General features: G+C 44.7%; 1 protein-coding gene across 12 annotated transcripts in view; it reads left to right on the top strand.

Annotated features, from left to right (window-relative positions):
• Window positions 1–16,460, top strand: part of tenm4 (teneurin transmembrane protein 4) — a 170,322-nt gene that overhangs the window by 44,296 nt on the left and 109,566 nt on the right. For all 12 annotated transcript variants that reach the window (XM_081699661.1, XM_035534072.2, XM_035534067.2 and 9 more), the window contains one exon: window positions 60–332. In XM_081699661.1, coding sequence (XP_081555787.1) covers window positions 60–332 — 273 coding nt within the window. The remainder of the gene's footprint in view (window positions 1–59; window positions 333–16,460) is intronic.

Here is a 16,460-nt window from a genome sequence, read left to right as displayed (position 1 = left end):
TCTACATATAAGTGGGACAGCGGACTCGTGTGACCTTCGGTAACGTGTGTTTACTGCAGGGACAGATTTCTCTTTGCGAGACTTGGCCTTTGGCCAGCCTGTGGCCCCCCACATGGCAGCGTACCGGCCAGACATGGGGATGCTCCGCCGCGACTACTCCGTTAGCCTGGGCTCCGACGCAGACACGGAGACAGATGGGATGGCTTCCCCGGAGCACGCCGTCAGACTCTGGGCTCGCAACAACACCAGGTCGGCCCGGAGTTCCTGCCTGTCGAGCAGAGCCAACTCCAACCTGACCCTCACGGACACGGAGCACGAGAACACAGAGAACGGTAAGTGTCAGCTGAGCAGGCAGCTGGCGTGCTGGGTGTGGCACTATGCTACACAGCCAATCACAGTGCAGGCCACCGAGCACATGAGCGTTTGGAAGGCAGGGTTGGTGGTGCTGTCGTTTCCCTTGAAAGCTGCTGGAACTTTGAACCTGTAAATGTTCTGAGCTGCTTCATGACAGACTCTGAGCAGTTAGCTTCATTTTTGTTTGTGACAAATCTTCAGAAATAGAGCTTTTTATCGTAGTTTTGTTTGATCATAATTTTTTCTTGCTATTGTTTTGATTGTTAAATGTTGGAATGCTTATATTTGCACAACATCAGTGATCATATATTTGTATTTCTCGAATTTCTGGAAGAGTTCGTTAGTGTTTCTGTGGGAATTTGAAGGGTTTTCTGTCTGCTGCGCATCTGTCACGTCATGTGTCTTGTCGCATGTCTGTTGCATGTCTGTCCCGTGTCCTTCTCTGTGTTCTTGCATGTCTACAGTCACAGGGTTGTGTGTCTGGTATTTTTGTGGGTATTTGATGTGTGGAATGAGTCTGCACATTTTGCCATAATCCCTCTTCACACTCCCTTACCACTCAGGGTTAGCTGAAATCTTCACCATTAAAGCCATTTTTTGCTCAGAACCATCTGAATTTGTGGGTTCAGCTGTTTGTTTGAGTACAGTGATGTATTCTGTATTTCTACCTGTAAACATTACACTGCGATTGGCACTAATGATTTCCAGTGTATCTGCGCTGGGATGTAGTTGACAGGTGCTTTCCGATGACTCCCACAGGGCTGGGACTCCCACAGGGGTTAGACTCGCACAGTGCTGGGACTCACAGGGGTTGGTTCAACTCCAGGTGCATGACTTTGTTAGGCATTATGAACATCCTGGCACCAAATGATGGCATCAGTATACGACCGAACCCTACTAGACAGCCTCATTGTCCTGGTTTAAGGTTCATTATAAAGTTGGTTCATTTCTATATTTTAATGAATGTGGTTACATGGTTATTTGGAGAGGGAGGAGCTGATCTAAGATTTCTGTTTTTACTAATGTGTGAGTACGCTTCGTTTTCATGGATTACAGCCATGCTCAGCACAGAGACCAACACCATAATAACCCTGTTTTCCTTTATTTAATGTTTCACCCCATTACTACATTTTTGGGGTGTTTTGATTGTTTTATTCACTTGGTCTTTACCATTGTTGTTTGTTTAATTTCCTAAGTTTTATCTGGTTCCTTTATAAAACAGTAATAAAAAATCCTCACCAGGTTCTGGCGAGCTTTAGCATGACCCCTGCTCCAGGTCGCTCCAGCTATTAACCACAACTCTCTGTGATATTGAAAAGCTGCTTGTTGATACTAGCAGATCCAGTTCTTCATGCTGTGTGCAGTAGTGAGTTTTTTGCTCAGAAAGTGGTTTGACTTTTAAGATGATCAGATATCCGACCTTGTGTTTGAGTAGGGAGCGTGTCTGCGCTGTAGCTGAGCCTTAATCACACTCTCATTTAAACGCCTCTCCTGCGGTTTCTCAGTTTGAATGAGGCTTCAGAAGCTCGGCATCAAGAACCTGGCAGCGGAACGACAATTGTGCACAGTCTCTAAAAACCTCTCAGTAGAGCTCACGCACTCTCTCTTTCTCTCCCTCACTCTCTCTCTCTCTCCCTCTCTCTCTCTCTCGCTCACTCTCTCTCTCTCGCTCTCGCTTTCGCTCTCCCTCACTCTCTCTCCCTCACTCACACTCTCTCTCACTCACTCTCTCTCTCTCTCCCTCACTTTCTCTCTCGCTCTCTCCCTCACTCTCTCTCTCTCTCTCTCTCTCTCTCTCTCTCTCTCTCTCCCCGTGTTTGCCTGTCTGTGAGACAAAGTGTGTGATGCAAATATAAGTAACATATTCAGACTGACAGAGATTGTAACTTGCCAAATGCTGATTATACTGTAGAATATGCCGTGTGCCTTTTTCCATGCGAGTTGCCGTGAGACACTGATGAAGGTGAGGTGGAGTGATGTCCCTTCACCTGGCCTCACATCAACTCCACTGTTCATGTGTGTTGAAGCAGGACCTCCATGGGTCCAAGCAGGAAGGGCGTTTGCAGTCCCTGTTGGATCTGTCTGCGCTGCCCTGGATGACGTACGCGTCAGTCACATTGTGAATCCTGCCACTATTCTTTTCTTTACAGGCGAGTAGTAATTTTCAGATTCTAGTTCTGAGATCAAGGTGTGCAAATATGCGGAAGTCACTGTTTCGAACTATGAGGCTGGAACGTCGTGGATCTGTGTAAATTGCGCAGAGCGTTCACACAATCCTTTACTGTGGTACACACTACACATGGTGTTTGTTAAGAAGGAAACCGGTTAAGTGTGCCATGCAATCCCTCATTTGTCATAGACATATTTGTGTGTGTGTGTGTGTGTGTGTGTGCGTCAGCGTGTGCATGTGCACGTTTGTGTGTTTCTATATGCATGTGTGCATGTATGTGTGCGTGTGTGTGTGTGAGTGTGTGTGTGTGTGTATGCATGCGCACATGTGTGGGTGTATGTGTGTGTGTGTGTGTGTGTGTAGGTGTGTGTGTGTGTGTGTGTGTGTGTGTATGTGTGTGTGTGTGTGTGTGTGTGTGTGTGTGTGTGTGTGTGTGTGTGTACGTGTGTGTGTACGTGTGTGTGTGGGTGTATGTGTGTGTGTGTGTGTGTGTGTGTGTGTGTGTGTGTGTGTGTGTGTGTGTGTGTGTGTACGTGTGTGTGTACGTGTGTGTGTGGGTGTATGTGTGTGTGTGTGTGTGTGTGTGTGTGTGTGTGTGTGTGTAACTTGTTTAGATTACCTTAGGCAGGTTCAGCATTGAGCCACTTAACGCAGCACACCCTCTAACAGGCAGCCATGCTAGTGAGAGCTGCTCTATTTATACAGTCATGCTAGTGAGAGCTGCTCTATTTATACAGTCATGTTAGTGAGAGCTGCTCTGTTTATACAGTCATGTTAGAGTGAGCTGCTCTGTTTATACAGTCATGTTAGAGTGAGCTGCTCTGTTTATACAGTCATGTTAGAGTGAGCTGCTCTATTTATACAGTCATGTTAGAGTGAGCTGCTCTGTACATACAGTCATGTTAGTGAGAGCTGCTCTGTTTATACAGTCATGTTAGTGAGAGCTGCTTTATTTATACAGACACGTTAGTGTGAGCTGCTCTGTACATACAGTCATGTTAGTGTGAGCTGCTCTATTTATACAGACATGTTAGTGAGAGCTGCTGTGTACATACAGACATGTTAGTGTGAGCTGCTCTATTTATACAGACATGTTAGTGAGAGCTGCTGTGTACATACAGTCATGTTAGTGTGAGCTGCTCTATTTATACAGACATGTTAGTGAGAGCTGCTGTGTACATACAGTCATGTTAGTGTGAGCTGCTCTATTTATACAGACATGTTAGTGAGAGCTGCTGTGTACATACAGTCATGCTAGTGAGAGCTGCTCTATTTATACAGACATGTTAGTGAGAGCTGCTGTGTACATACAGTCATGTTAGTGTGAGCTGCTCTATTTATACAGACATGTTAGTGAGAGCTGCTGTGTACATACAATCATGCTAGTGAGAGCTGCTCTATTTATACAGACATGTTAGTGAGAGCTGCTGTGTACATACAGTCATGTTAGTGTGAGCTGCTCTATTTATACAGACATGTTAGTGAGAGCTGCTGTGTACATACAATCATGCTAGTGAGAGCTGCTCTGTACATACAGTCATGTCAGTGTGAGCTGCTCTATTTATACAGACATGCTAGTGAGAGCTGCTTTATTTATACAGACATGTTAGTGAGAGCTGCTCTGTACATAGTCATGTTAGTGAGAGCTGCTTTATTTATACAGACACGTTAGTGTGAGCTGCTCTGTACATACAGTCATGTCAGTGTGAGCTGCTCTATTTATACAGACATGTTAGTGAGAGCTGCTGTGTACATACAGACATGTTGGTGAGAGCTGCTCTATTTATACAGTCATGTTAGTGAGCGCTGCTCTATTTATACAGTCATGTTAGTGAGCGCTGCTCTGTACATACAATCCTGTTGTTTAGAGTTGCTCTGTACACACAGACATGTTAGTGTGAGTTGCTCTGTACATACAGTCATGTCAGTGTGAGCTGCTCAGTGCCATATGCAGGTTCTCCCAGCTAGTGGGGCGTAGCCCACCAACTCTGTGACGTATTTCTGAACCCACCACTTGATTCTACAACAGTATCTAATGCTGATTCCACCGGATCACATGGTGAGCTATTTTAGATGTAATGGAATAAATAAAATGTTTCTAAAAACCACAAATTGGAGTTTTTGTGTTTTAAATATTTTTCCCATATTTGTGTTTTCTTGCTTATAGCCTAGTCTTTTGCCTGAGGAGTGTTGACTCCTTTCAACCTGTACATGTTTTGTAATCCACGCAGTCTTTGTTTGTGGGGTGTTTCCTTCTAACTTGGTCAGCTGGGAAATCTGTGATTGCATTGATTGGCAGATATTTTCAGTAATGGCCACATCACAGAGTGAAAAGTGACACACACACACACACACACACACACACACACACACACACACACACACACACAGAGCCAGGGGGAATGAATTGAACATAAATTAAAGGGAACTTCTTCCCCATCACTCCAGAAGGTCTTCAGTGCTCTGTAGCGCAAAAAGTATAGAGACTGTGTTCATGTATTTTATTAGTTTGTTTTATTTGGAATAAAATGAAGATATTTACAGTGGCCTTTATTTAGAGGCATATTTATTAAACTGATTGTGTAAACTTCAATTCTTGTGTCAACTCTCAAAATCTTAAAATTCAATACATTTTTGCTGTTTCTTTATGTCAATGTTTCCAGTTAGAGGCAGAAGTAGAACTGTGGTCTGACATCATCCTACTGTTCAGATAAACATCTGTGAGAAGGTGATGTAAGATTACGTAAGCTGACGTAAGGTGTAGCACAACCACAGGGGGGAAAATGGAGAAAGTGAAAAGTATTAAACTATTATTGTAGCACAATTATAAAGTACTGTTTTTTAAAACTACTAGTTTTTAAAGTACTGGGTTTGTTTAACGTACTGGTTTTTAAAGTACTGGCTCTCACAGTTGTGCCTGCACATCCATTAGCATGTTTCATCTCCTGGGCTTTGGGCTCATAAAGTGCTGATTTGCTATAGTGCTGAGAAATAGGGAGCCACTACTGAGATGAGAGAGAGAATGAGAAAGGGGAGGGGGGTGAGGAAAAGAGAGAGAGGGGGGGAGAGGGAGGGGGGGAGAGCTGATTATTAATGCTGCATGTCAGCGTGTGCGTTGTCTGTGTAAATTGACAGTGTAGTACACATGGACACACTCACATTCAGAGACAGCCTGTCTCCTTAGAACAGCAATACCAACCAAAGGAGTAGGGAGTATGGGTAGGGAGTATGATAGGGAGTATGGGTAAGGAGTATGGATAGGGAGTAGGAGTAGGGAGTATGGGTAAGGAGTAGGAGTGGGAGTAGGAGTGGGGAGTAGGGAGTAGGGAGTATGGGTAGGGAGTATGGGTAAGGAGTATGGATAGGGAGTAGGAGTAGGGAGTATGGGTAAGGAGTAGGAGTGGGAGTAGGAGTGGGGAGTAGGGAGTATGGGTAGGGAGTATGGGGTGGGGGTAGGGAGTATGGGTAAGGAGTAGGAGTGGGAGTAGGAGTGGGAGTAGGAGTGGGGAGTAGGGAGTAGGGAGTATGGGTTGGGAGTAGTGGTAGGAGTAGGGAGTATGGGTAAGGAGTAGGAGTGGGAGTAGGAGTGGGGAGTAGGGAGTAGGGGTAAGGAGTAGGGAGTAGGAGTAGAGTATGGGTAAGGAGTAGGAGTGGGAGTAGGAGTGGGGAGTAGGGAGTAGGGGTAGGGAGTATGGGTAGGGAGTATGGGGTGGGGGTAGGGAGTAGGAGTAGGGAGTATGGGTAAGGAGTAGGGAGTAGGAGTAGGGAGTATGGGTAAGGAGTAGGGAGTAGGAGTATGGGTAAGGAGTAGGAGTGGGGAGTAGGGAGTAGGGGTAGGGAGTATGGGTAGGGAGTATGGGGTGGGGGTAGGGAGTAGGAGTAGGGAGTATGGGTAAGGAGTAGGGAGTAGGAGTAGGGAGTAGGGAGTATGGGTAAGGAGTAGGGAGTAGGAGTAGGGAGTATGGGTTGGGAATAGGAGTAGGGAGTATGGGGTGGGGGTAGGGAGTAGGGAGTAGGGAGTATGGGGTGGGAGTAGTGGTAGGAGTAGGGAGTATGGGTAAGGAGTAGGAGTGGGAGTAGGAGTGGGGAGTAGGGAGTAGGGAGTATGGGGTGGGAGTAGTGGTAGGAGTAGGGAGTATGGGTAAGGAGTAGGAGTGGGAGTAGGAGTGGGGAGTAGGAGTAGGGAGTATGGGTAAGGAGTAGGAGTGGGAGTAGGAGTGGGGAGTAGGGAGTAGGGAGTATGGGTTGGGAGTAGTGGTAGGAGTAGGGAGTATGGGTAAGGAGTAGGAGTGGGAGTAGGAGTGGGGAGTAGGGAGTAGGGAGTATGGGGTGGGAGTAGTGGTAGGAGTAGGGAGTATGGGTAAGGAGTAGGAGTGGGAGTAGGAGTGGGGAGTAGGGAGTAGGGAGTATGGGGTGGGAGTAGTGGTAGGAGTAGGGAGTATGGGTAAGGAGTAGGAGTGGGAGTAGGAGTGTGGGGTAGGGAGTATGGGTAGGGAGTATGGGGTGGGGGTAGGGAGTAGGAGTAGGGAGTATGGGTAAGGAGTAGGGAGTAGGAGTAGGGAGTATGGGTTGGGAATAGGGGTAGGGAGTAGGAGTAGGGAGTAGGAGTAGGGAGTATGGGTTGGGAATAGGGGTAGGGAGTAGGAGTAGGGAGTAGGAGTAGGAATTGGGAGTAGGAGTAGGGAGTGAAGCTCAATCAAGACTCCAGATTGGATGAGACTCATCCTGTTAGTGGAGCGGATTGGTGGGGGTTTGCTCATCCAGATGGTCTTACTCCTCTGACCTTGGGAGAGACGCAGAGAGACGAGACACAGAGATGAGGCACAGAGAGACGAGAGAGATGCATCACATCCAGGCACCCTCATGCAGTTGAAATTTCCCTCAGATACTGTAGAGCAGTGGGTGCTCTGCTCCAGTCTGCATGAAACACCTACAGAGCGTGAACACCTACAGAATGTAGAGAGCGTGAATAACTACAGAGCGTGAACACCATAGAGAGTGTGAACACCTACAGAGTGTGAACACCTACATAGTGTGCTCCTGCCTTACACACCCTACAGCTGTTGTCTTTATACAGTATCTCATGCTGTACAGTTCCTGTTAACTCACACCAGACTGTATATGACTGAGTTGGTTTTCCTTCCACATAAATAAATGTTCCTGTTGACGGGGCCCCGGTTTCAGCCCAGCTGCTTGATTAGCTAATTAAGTTGCATTAGTTTCCTCTATAATGCTATCATTTACATTTTTTAAAATGAATATAGAGCTTTTTGTCCCTTTAAGGAGTGTGTTATCTACATCAGTTCCACTACAGGCATGTGTGTGTTAAATAATACAACATGTAGTTGTCACATCAAAGCAAAATGTTAAACCCTTGCTGTTTGCAGTATGTTGCACGTGCATCATTATATACACTGTTGTGTTGTATGCACTGCTTCCCTGCTTATGTCTGTAAGCGATACATGAGCTAAATGACTGAACTACACAGCTGTAGGAACCCTCGGCTCCTGTGGTGCCTGTTCCTGATTCAACAACGCCACCCTGGTCAGAAACAGACATTTTGAACTAACTTGTCAGTCTTGCAAATCTCAATGTTCAACATCCAAGCACATTCCCAAGTGAACTGTTAAGAGCTGCAGAAAACCCTCCAAAAACCATCATGCTTACATTTCGCTCAGGGATTTCTATAAAGCCGCCATCAGAGAGCCGCAGACTCTGAGCTTGTTTGTGAGTGTGATTTCATATATTTGTTTACTCTCTTTGGCTGAGGACCTCCCTCAGATGGGGGATTATGTCTGAGATTAGCAGCGTTAGTGCCAGCTCATTTGAAGACTCATTTTGAGAGTTTATAGATCCTGGTGGACAGTGCAGATTTAATTCATCAGGACTCTCCACAGGACACTATCAGGACACACACACTCTCCACAGGACACTATCAGGACACACACTCTAAAGAACAAGATCAGAATACATTCTCGCCACAGGATTGATGTCACAAAGAATAACAGTTTTCTGATGACCCAAAATATTTCTCTCTCTATAGTCTGATATTCCTCTCTATTGTTAGTCTGATACTACTAATTATTAGTTCTCTACAAACAGATGTTAAGATGTCTTCTGAGGGGTTTTTAAGTGTATCAGTTTTCTGATGTTAAATCAAATCTTTAACTGACTTCTCGCTGATGTGTTGCTCCATATCAAAATGACAGACAAGCATTATGTATTATACATTACAAAATTACTGTAATCAAACTTCATCTCAATGTGATAAGACTCTATCATCTGATGCATGATAGTACGCATGGACATGAAAGTGCTCCTTTGCGTGTTAAACATAAAATATGAGTCTGGCTGCAGAGTGAAATGTGCAGACTGTAGAACTTCATATGAATTAACTTCCCATAAAAATGAAGTCCCATAAAAATGGAGTGTAGAAGACCTGCAAATACCCCCAACCCACCCCATGTTGGTCTGGTCTCCCCCAAACACCCCCGCCCCACCCCATGTTGGTCTGGTCTCCCCCAAACACCCCTGCCCCACCCCATGTTGGTCTGGTATCCCCCAAGCACCCCTGCCCCACCCCATGTTGGTCTGGTCTCCCCCAAACACCCCCGCCCCACCCCGTGTTGGTCTGGGAACAGCTTTGTGCATTTAGATAATGGTCACACATTCATTCCAGTATAATGGAGAACTGGGAGTGTGTGTTCCTAATTCGTCTTCCTCCATTTGATTGAAAGATAATTACAATTTCTGTCATGTCTGCCTGTTTAGTTTCACATTTTGATCGTGCAGTGCATTCAGATTCCTTGTTGTTTGATTGCTGGAGATTATAAATACTGCCCTGAAATAAGGATTTGCCAAGGGTTGAAGACATCTATGCTAAGTGCAAATAATCTAACCCGGTCACCTAACCCAGTCACCTAACCCAGTCACCTAACCCAGTCACTCTAAGAGTACAAGGCCTCCAGGAGGCTACAGTAATAGTTTATTTGCAAACTGCCCAGCAAACCTTTCAGTAATGATAAACACTTTACAGTAATGGTAAACACCTTTCAGTAATGATAAACACTTTACAGTAATGATAAACACCAGTGATGGTCAACACCTTTCAGTGATGTTAAACACTTTACAGTAATGGTAAACACCTTTCAGTAATGATAAACACTTTACAGTAATAAAAAAACACTTTTCAGAAATGGTAAACACTTTTCAGAAATGGTAAACACCTTCCAGTAATGATAAACACTTTTCAGTAATAATAAACACTTTTCAGTAATGGTAAACATTACAATCTTCACTTGTTGCCTATGGTAACTTTGAAGGGAAATGAAGCAATTACACACCAGGCAAGCAAACATTTGAATAGAAGTGGTATAATTAATGAAAAATCAAAAGGTCATGAGCTTTATTGGTTGTCTCTCATACTCTTCTATTTCAGCAAAAGCATTGACAATAAAATTACATTAACTTCTCTCCTGTAGCTGTCTTGACTTTGAAAAAATCAACACAGGGTGACCAAAATTGCCAAATCCCTTTTGTTAATCTGTGTGAATTCTAACCATTTTAGTATAGCACACGAGACAGGAACAGTACACCAGACAGGAACAGTACACCAGACAGGAACAGTACACCAGACAAGAACAGCTCACCAGACAGGAAAAGCGCCCAGACAGGAACAGTGCCTAGTGCAACAAACAATGCCTATGACAACCAACAGGGTAAAGTTTCAACTGGCAACATAAAATATTATAATATTTAGTTTTTCCATTTCCCATGATGCATAACTGTTACTTTATTAGGGAGATGTTTCAGCTCTACATTAGAATACTAATATAAGTGCCATTACTGCATGTCCTGTCTCAATACTGAGCCTTCAGTCGTGGGTTGTAGAGCAGTATTCTGAACTCAGAGCAGTCTCGCACCACTGAGAAATCTGCAGGTGCAGTTCAGGTGTGTTGCGTGTCAGAGAGCACGATGCCGTGCCTTCAGACCTTCCTGTCTTCACTCACTTCTCCTTCAGGTCCTCATGAACTTACACTGTCGCCATGGATACAGGTCTGATCTGAGATGGATGCATTACTTACGTTTTCACAAGAGCCGTCTTGCACCCTGGTCTAGAAAAGGGCTTCTTACACAGCGCAAGAGAGAGAGGAAGAATGGGGGAGAGGAGGAGAGATGGAGAAAAGAAGAAAGTCTTAATGCCAGCTAACAGCCTCGGCTCTGCCCGGACTAGAGAAGAGGGCTGAGCATCATCAACATGATAAAAAACATGATATGAACCGATGTCATGACCTGTAGAGTGAAGAGGATGTGTGTGTAGTGTAGGATGTGAAAGGGTGTGTGTTATCTGTGGGGGACATGATTTCTGTCCTTGGGATTTGCATCGATCAAAAGAGCTTTACCAGGGAAATGGTAAACATGACAGACAGTTTGTACTCAACGATGAGGTTAGCATTTCTGAGGCCCCGGCCCCAGGTATGAGCCAGTTCAGTGACTGGGCTGTCTGGTCTGTGAGCTGGTTCAGTGATTGGTTGGTCTTATTTTCTTGAAATCCAGACCATGATTTCACATTTGTTTGTTGACTGATTTGTAGAGTATTTTTGTCAGCGGAGATGTTCCCATTGAATGCTGTTGGCCACTTGCTATTTTGTATAGATTCATGTGTTATTGTCCTAATTTGTTACTGCATAAAAGCAGACTCACAGAACTTTCACTGCTTTGGTGAAGGACCCAGCAGAAATATACAGAAAATGGATTGCTAGCCTCCCGCTACATGGTCTTATACAGCGACAACAACAGTAGGTTGGTGAATATCGAATATCTGCTAACTGAGTTTTATTAACTGATACAAATGCAGAAGAAAGTTTAGTAAAAATATTTTGTTCTTCTGTCCTACAAGTGGTACGTTATAGTCGCCTTTGTGCCTTTGGTGAAGAGTGTTCGTGGGACTGGAGAATGTGGGACTGGAGGGTGTAGAGTGTGTGGAGTGTGTGGAGGGTGTGGAAGGTTTGGAGGGTGTGGAGGGTGTAGAGGGTGTAGAGGGTAGGCTATATCATACTATTAAACCTGACTGGTAACACACAGAGGCTCCATGGGTGTGTGGATGGTGCCATCCTCAGGCATCAGCCCCTCAGGCATCAGCCCCTCAGACTGGCCCCATGAAGCCCTTAACAAGCTGCTCACTCTCTCAGGCTCCATTTAGTCATGAAATCTTCTTCCACCTTGTTTCCCCTGCAGAAAATTTGGAAACATTGGTGAGTGAAGGCTGTTCTTATTCATGCTTTCATGTTGATTTAGTGCAAGTCCGCAGATGGCCCTGGAGAAGAGACAGTGAGAGAACCGCAGCTCAGAGAGTGGGTGTGAAGGTCTGTGGGGCTGTGAGGAGTGGGTGTGAAGGCCTGTGGGGCTGTGTGGAGTGGGTGTGAAGGCCTGTAAGGGCTGTGTGGAGTGGGTGTGAAGGCCTGTGGGGCTGTGTGGAGTGGGTCTGAAGGCTTGTAGGGCTGAGTGGAGTGGGTGTGAAGGTCTGTAGGGCTATGTGGAGTGAGTGTGAAGGCTTGTGGGGTTGTGTGGTGTGGGTGTGAAGCCTGTAGGGCTGAGTGGAGAGGGTGTGAAGGCCTGTGGGGCTGTGTGGAGTGGGTGTGAAGGCCTGTGGGGCTGTGTGGAGTGGGTGTGAAGGCCTGTGGGGCTGTGTGGAGTGGGTGTGAAGGCCTGTGGGGCTGTGTGGAGTGGGTCTGAAGGCCTGTGGGGCTGTGTGGAGTGGGTGTGAAGGCCTGTGGGGCTGTGTGGAGTGGGTGTGAAGGCCTGTGGGGCTGGGTTTATAGGCCATGCACTGGATGAGGGAAGACTTACCAACACAGCCAACCAGGATGGCCATGGGACAGTCTTAGGAGATACTCAGTGAAGAAAGAGACGAAGAGAAAGCAGTGAGGAGATGTGAGGTTGCCCATCTGATCCCAGAACAGTGTGGAACCAGGGAGGACAGTATGACTACAGAGTGCTCTCTCTCTCTCTCTCTCGTTGGTTACTCTGTATCACAGAAGATCTGTGGATAATATAAAACTATTTATTGTGTACATTGTTAATAGCTATTCAATTATGGGTTGTAGACAATATGTCTTAACATGTTTCGCCCCCTGTTTGAGTGTTCCAGGATACATATTTTCCAAGTTTTCTAAGGTACAGATTTTCCAAATTTTCCAAGGTGCAGGTTTTCATGATACATGATATTTATATATTTTCATCTCTTAGTAATTCCCCATATTAGGTCCCATACGTTTGGTTGTGACCTCAGTGATTGTTGAACCTACTCACCAGTTGTCTTTATCCCAATTCATTTCTCTCTTGATTTGCAACTCTGTGCTTCAGTCTGCTTGCTGGAGTCGTGGGCTGCCACCACACTGCAGAGGAGATGGTGACTTTCAGCTCGGTGCAGGACAGCAGAACAGAGTCCCTCTTCCCACTGCTGGAAAAAGCAAAAACTCAGAATGGAGAAAAGGAGTTCTGTGGAAGAAGTAAAGAAAGTTTGCTGTGAGTGGTGTTGTGAACCTGTTGTTTGCTGAGCTGAGGGCAGGTGGAACCTGTAAGGCTCTTCACATAGGGGTTTACATAGATGTTCATGTATGTGTTCACATAGGGATTTACATAGGGGTTCACATAGATTCATGTAGGTGTTCACGTTGGTGTTCACATAGGTCTTCATGTAGAGGTTCACACAGCTGTTCACTTAGGGGTTCACATAGATTCAAATAGGTGTTCACGTAGGTGTTCACGTAGGTGTTTACTTAGATTCACGTAGGTTCATGTAGGTGTTCACGTAGATGTGTGAACACTTGAGATTTAAAGACATGCACTAATCTACACCCGATCAAGGTTGGGTGAAATGGCAGAAATGTGTTTTTAAGAGTCTTAACATCTTCAAAACATGCATCATGTATCACACCTTTACATTTTCCCATGTTGGCAGAAGACAACAGCAAAACAATACAAATACAACATTATATAAACATAAAAAATAATGAATAAATAAGATTCTGGCATAGTGGGCTCACGTCCAATCAGGCTCTTGTTACTATGCAATTTTAATTTGATGGTGTGAAAACACTGGCTGTGGTCACACACTCCTTCTAATTGGTTTAAAATTTTTTAATGCAATAGGCTGCTCATCAGTGTTATGGAAATATGGACGACAGCCATGATATGGTCAGGAACATGTTTTGATAATATATCGTGATAGCGTATCATATCGCACACCCCTTTGTGAGACTGGCCACTCTACTCACAACAGCTCAGTGTAGTGATGTTGTGATTGTACTTATCACAAAGGTGAGAGGTCAGTTGGAACTAAGACATGAGTTATTGTTCAGATCAGCATTCGTTCCTTATACATAATTTAAACACACATTTGTTAGCTGTCAAGTTCTTGCTCTTAATGTTTCTTTGCTCTAAGATACGCTTGATTTTGCCAAGATAAAGCTCTTTGCTTTTGGCCCTAAATCTATTGACATTCTTTATTTTTATCACGTTTCCTTGTGATGTTTTTTGTAAGTGACTGGATATGAGGAGCTGCAAAATAATTAAATGTTAATTTAAATGAACGCTTTGGAACTTTGTGGTGTGCGTGGAGCTGCCTTGAACACTGAATAAGCAAGATGTTCATTCATTATTATTCATTAGAATTCAAAACTCAATTCAAAATTATTGGGAAAAATGAATGAAAAATTAACCTAATATACATTTCATAAGCAAAGGACATTGTTGTTAGGAAATGTAAAATGTAAAATAAAATATCACAGTTGGTGTATTTTGAAGCCTCGATGTATGCCATGCATTCACACGACCTCACCTCCTCACACTGCCTCCTCACACGACCTCACCTTTACTGCTACAGTGCTGTAGTGTTTACTGTTTCACTGAGTGTTCACTGCTACAGTGCTGTAGTGTTTATTGCTACACTGACACAGTGTTTACTGCTACAGTGCTGTAGTGTTTACTGCTACACTGACACAGTGTTTACTGCTACAGTGCTGTAGTGTTTACTGCTACACTGACAGTGTTTACTGCTACAGTGCTGTAGTGTTTACTGTTACCCTGATACAGTGGAACATGACAAAGAGTTCAATCTGAAGTGATTAGTGATGTCAGGGTGTGTGATAGAGGCTGTGTGTGAGTGAGTAGTGATGTCAGGGTGTGTGATAGAGGCTGTGTGTGAGTGAGTAGTGATGTCAGGGTGTGTGATAGAGGCTGTGTGTGAGTGAGTAGTGATGTCAGGGTGTGTGATAGAGGCTGTGTGAGTGAGTAGTGATGTCAGGGTGTGTGATAGAGGCTGTGTGTGAGTGAGTAGTGATGTCAGGGTGTGTGATAGAGGCTGTGTGTGAGTGAGTAGTGATGTCAGGGTGTGTGATAGAGGCTGTGTGTGAGTGAGTAGTGATGTCAGGGTGTGTGATAGAGGCTGTGTGTGAGTGAGTAGTGATGTCAGGGTGTGTGTGAGTCTCAAACACACCTGGCCATTCACCAAACTTTTGGCTTTGTGGTTGTTAATGCCATTTTATTATGCAGGAATACAATTTCCATTTCTCAGTAATGATATCTATAAAAGAAAACATTTGAGTACTCACCATTTGGTCTTGATTTTCTAATACATTATAGTGCCACTCAAATATTATGATATTGATTGCATGCTGTTAGATGTCTTTGTCTGAGAAGAATTTATGACTTTTCCAATGATGTTCCATTTGAGAAGCCATTTCAGGACTTCCTTCCAATATGGGTGCAGTGTCAGGGTGTGTCATAGAGGCGGTGTGTGAGTGAGTAGTGATGTCAGGGTGTGTCATAGAGGCGGTGTGTGAGTGGGTAGTGATGTCAGGGTGTATGATAGAGGCAGTGTGTGAGTGAGCAGGGTGTGTCATAGAGGTGTGGGAGGAAGCAGTGATGTCAGAGTTAGAGCTGTGCCAGTACACGATCAGCTCAGCCATACCAGTACACGATCAGCTCAACCGTACCAGTACACGATCAGCTCAACCGTACCAGTACACGATCAGCTCAGCCATACCAGTACACGATCAGCTCAGCCATACCAGTACACGATCAGCTCAGCCATACCAGTACACAATCAGCTCAGCCATACCAGTACACAATCAGCTCAACCGTACCAGTACACGATCAGCTCAGCCATACCAGTACACGATCAGCTCAGCCATACCAGTACACGATCAGCTCAGCCATACCAGTACACAATCAGCTCAGCCATACCAGTACACGATCAGCTCAACCGTATCAGTACATAATCAACTTAGTGCATTTTAGTAAGGCCTAATTACTCTTGATGAGGCTGATTCTCGGTGCTGAGTGTTTGTGTTGTCATGCTAGCCCAATCTGTGAACAGATTTTTTTTCACCTGTTCATGCATTTTTTAGCATCCAATAAATAAAACACTGAGTTTTGTGCCTTGCTTTCATGTGTAAGCAAAATGCAATCCTCTGAAAGTCTGCTTATGAAGGCTGATCCTCACTCAAACTCACACATCTGACATCTGATATTCTATACTTGATTAGTAATCAGAAGGTTGCCAGTTCAAGTCCCACCACTGCCAGGTTGCCACTGGTGGGTCCCCGAGCAAGACCCTTAACCCTCAATTACTCAAGTCATATTCAGTCATAATTGTAAATCTCTTTGGATAAAAACATCAGCTAAACGCTGTAAATGCAAACATCAGGTCTGAATGTCACGAAGGTTACTGAGTCCTCCATGAGACTGTCAAACACATGGATGTGTGTTAAAGCTTGAGAGCCCAAATTGACTGGGATCCTGTTTATCATGCCAGGACTAGCTGCTTCAAACTGCCTGTGATTAGATAATGGTACAGGCCATCTACACTAAAACCTCTAGCATGTCACAGTCTAGCCCCTAAATATGGTCTAGCCTAGCCCTTAAACATGTC

This window comes from Electrophorus electricus, chromosome 17 (genome assembly GCF_041902795.1).
Source record: "Electrophorus electricus isolate QZ-2024a chromosome 17, ASM4190279v1, whole genome shotgun sequence".
Taxonomy (NCBI): domain Eukaryota; kingdom Metazoa; phylum Chordata; class Actinopteri; order Gymnotiformes; family Gymnotidae; genus Electrophorus; species Electrophorus electricus.
The sequence above is the reverse complement of the archived record's forward strand: the minus strand, read 5'-3'. Positions and strand labels throughout refer to the sequence as shown.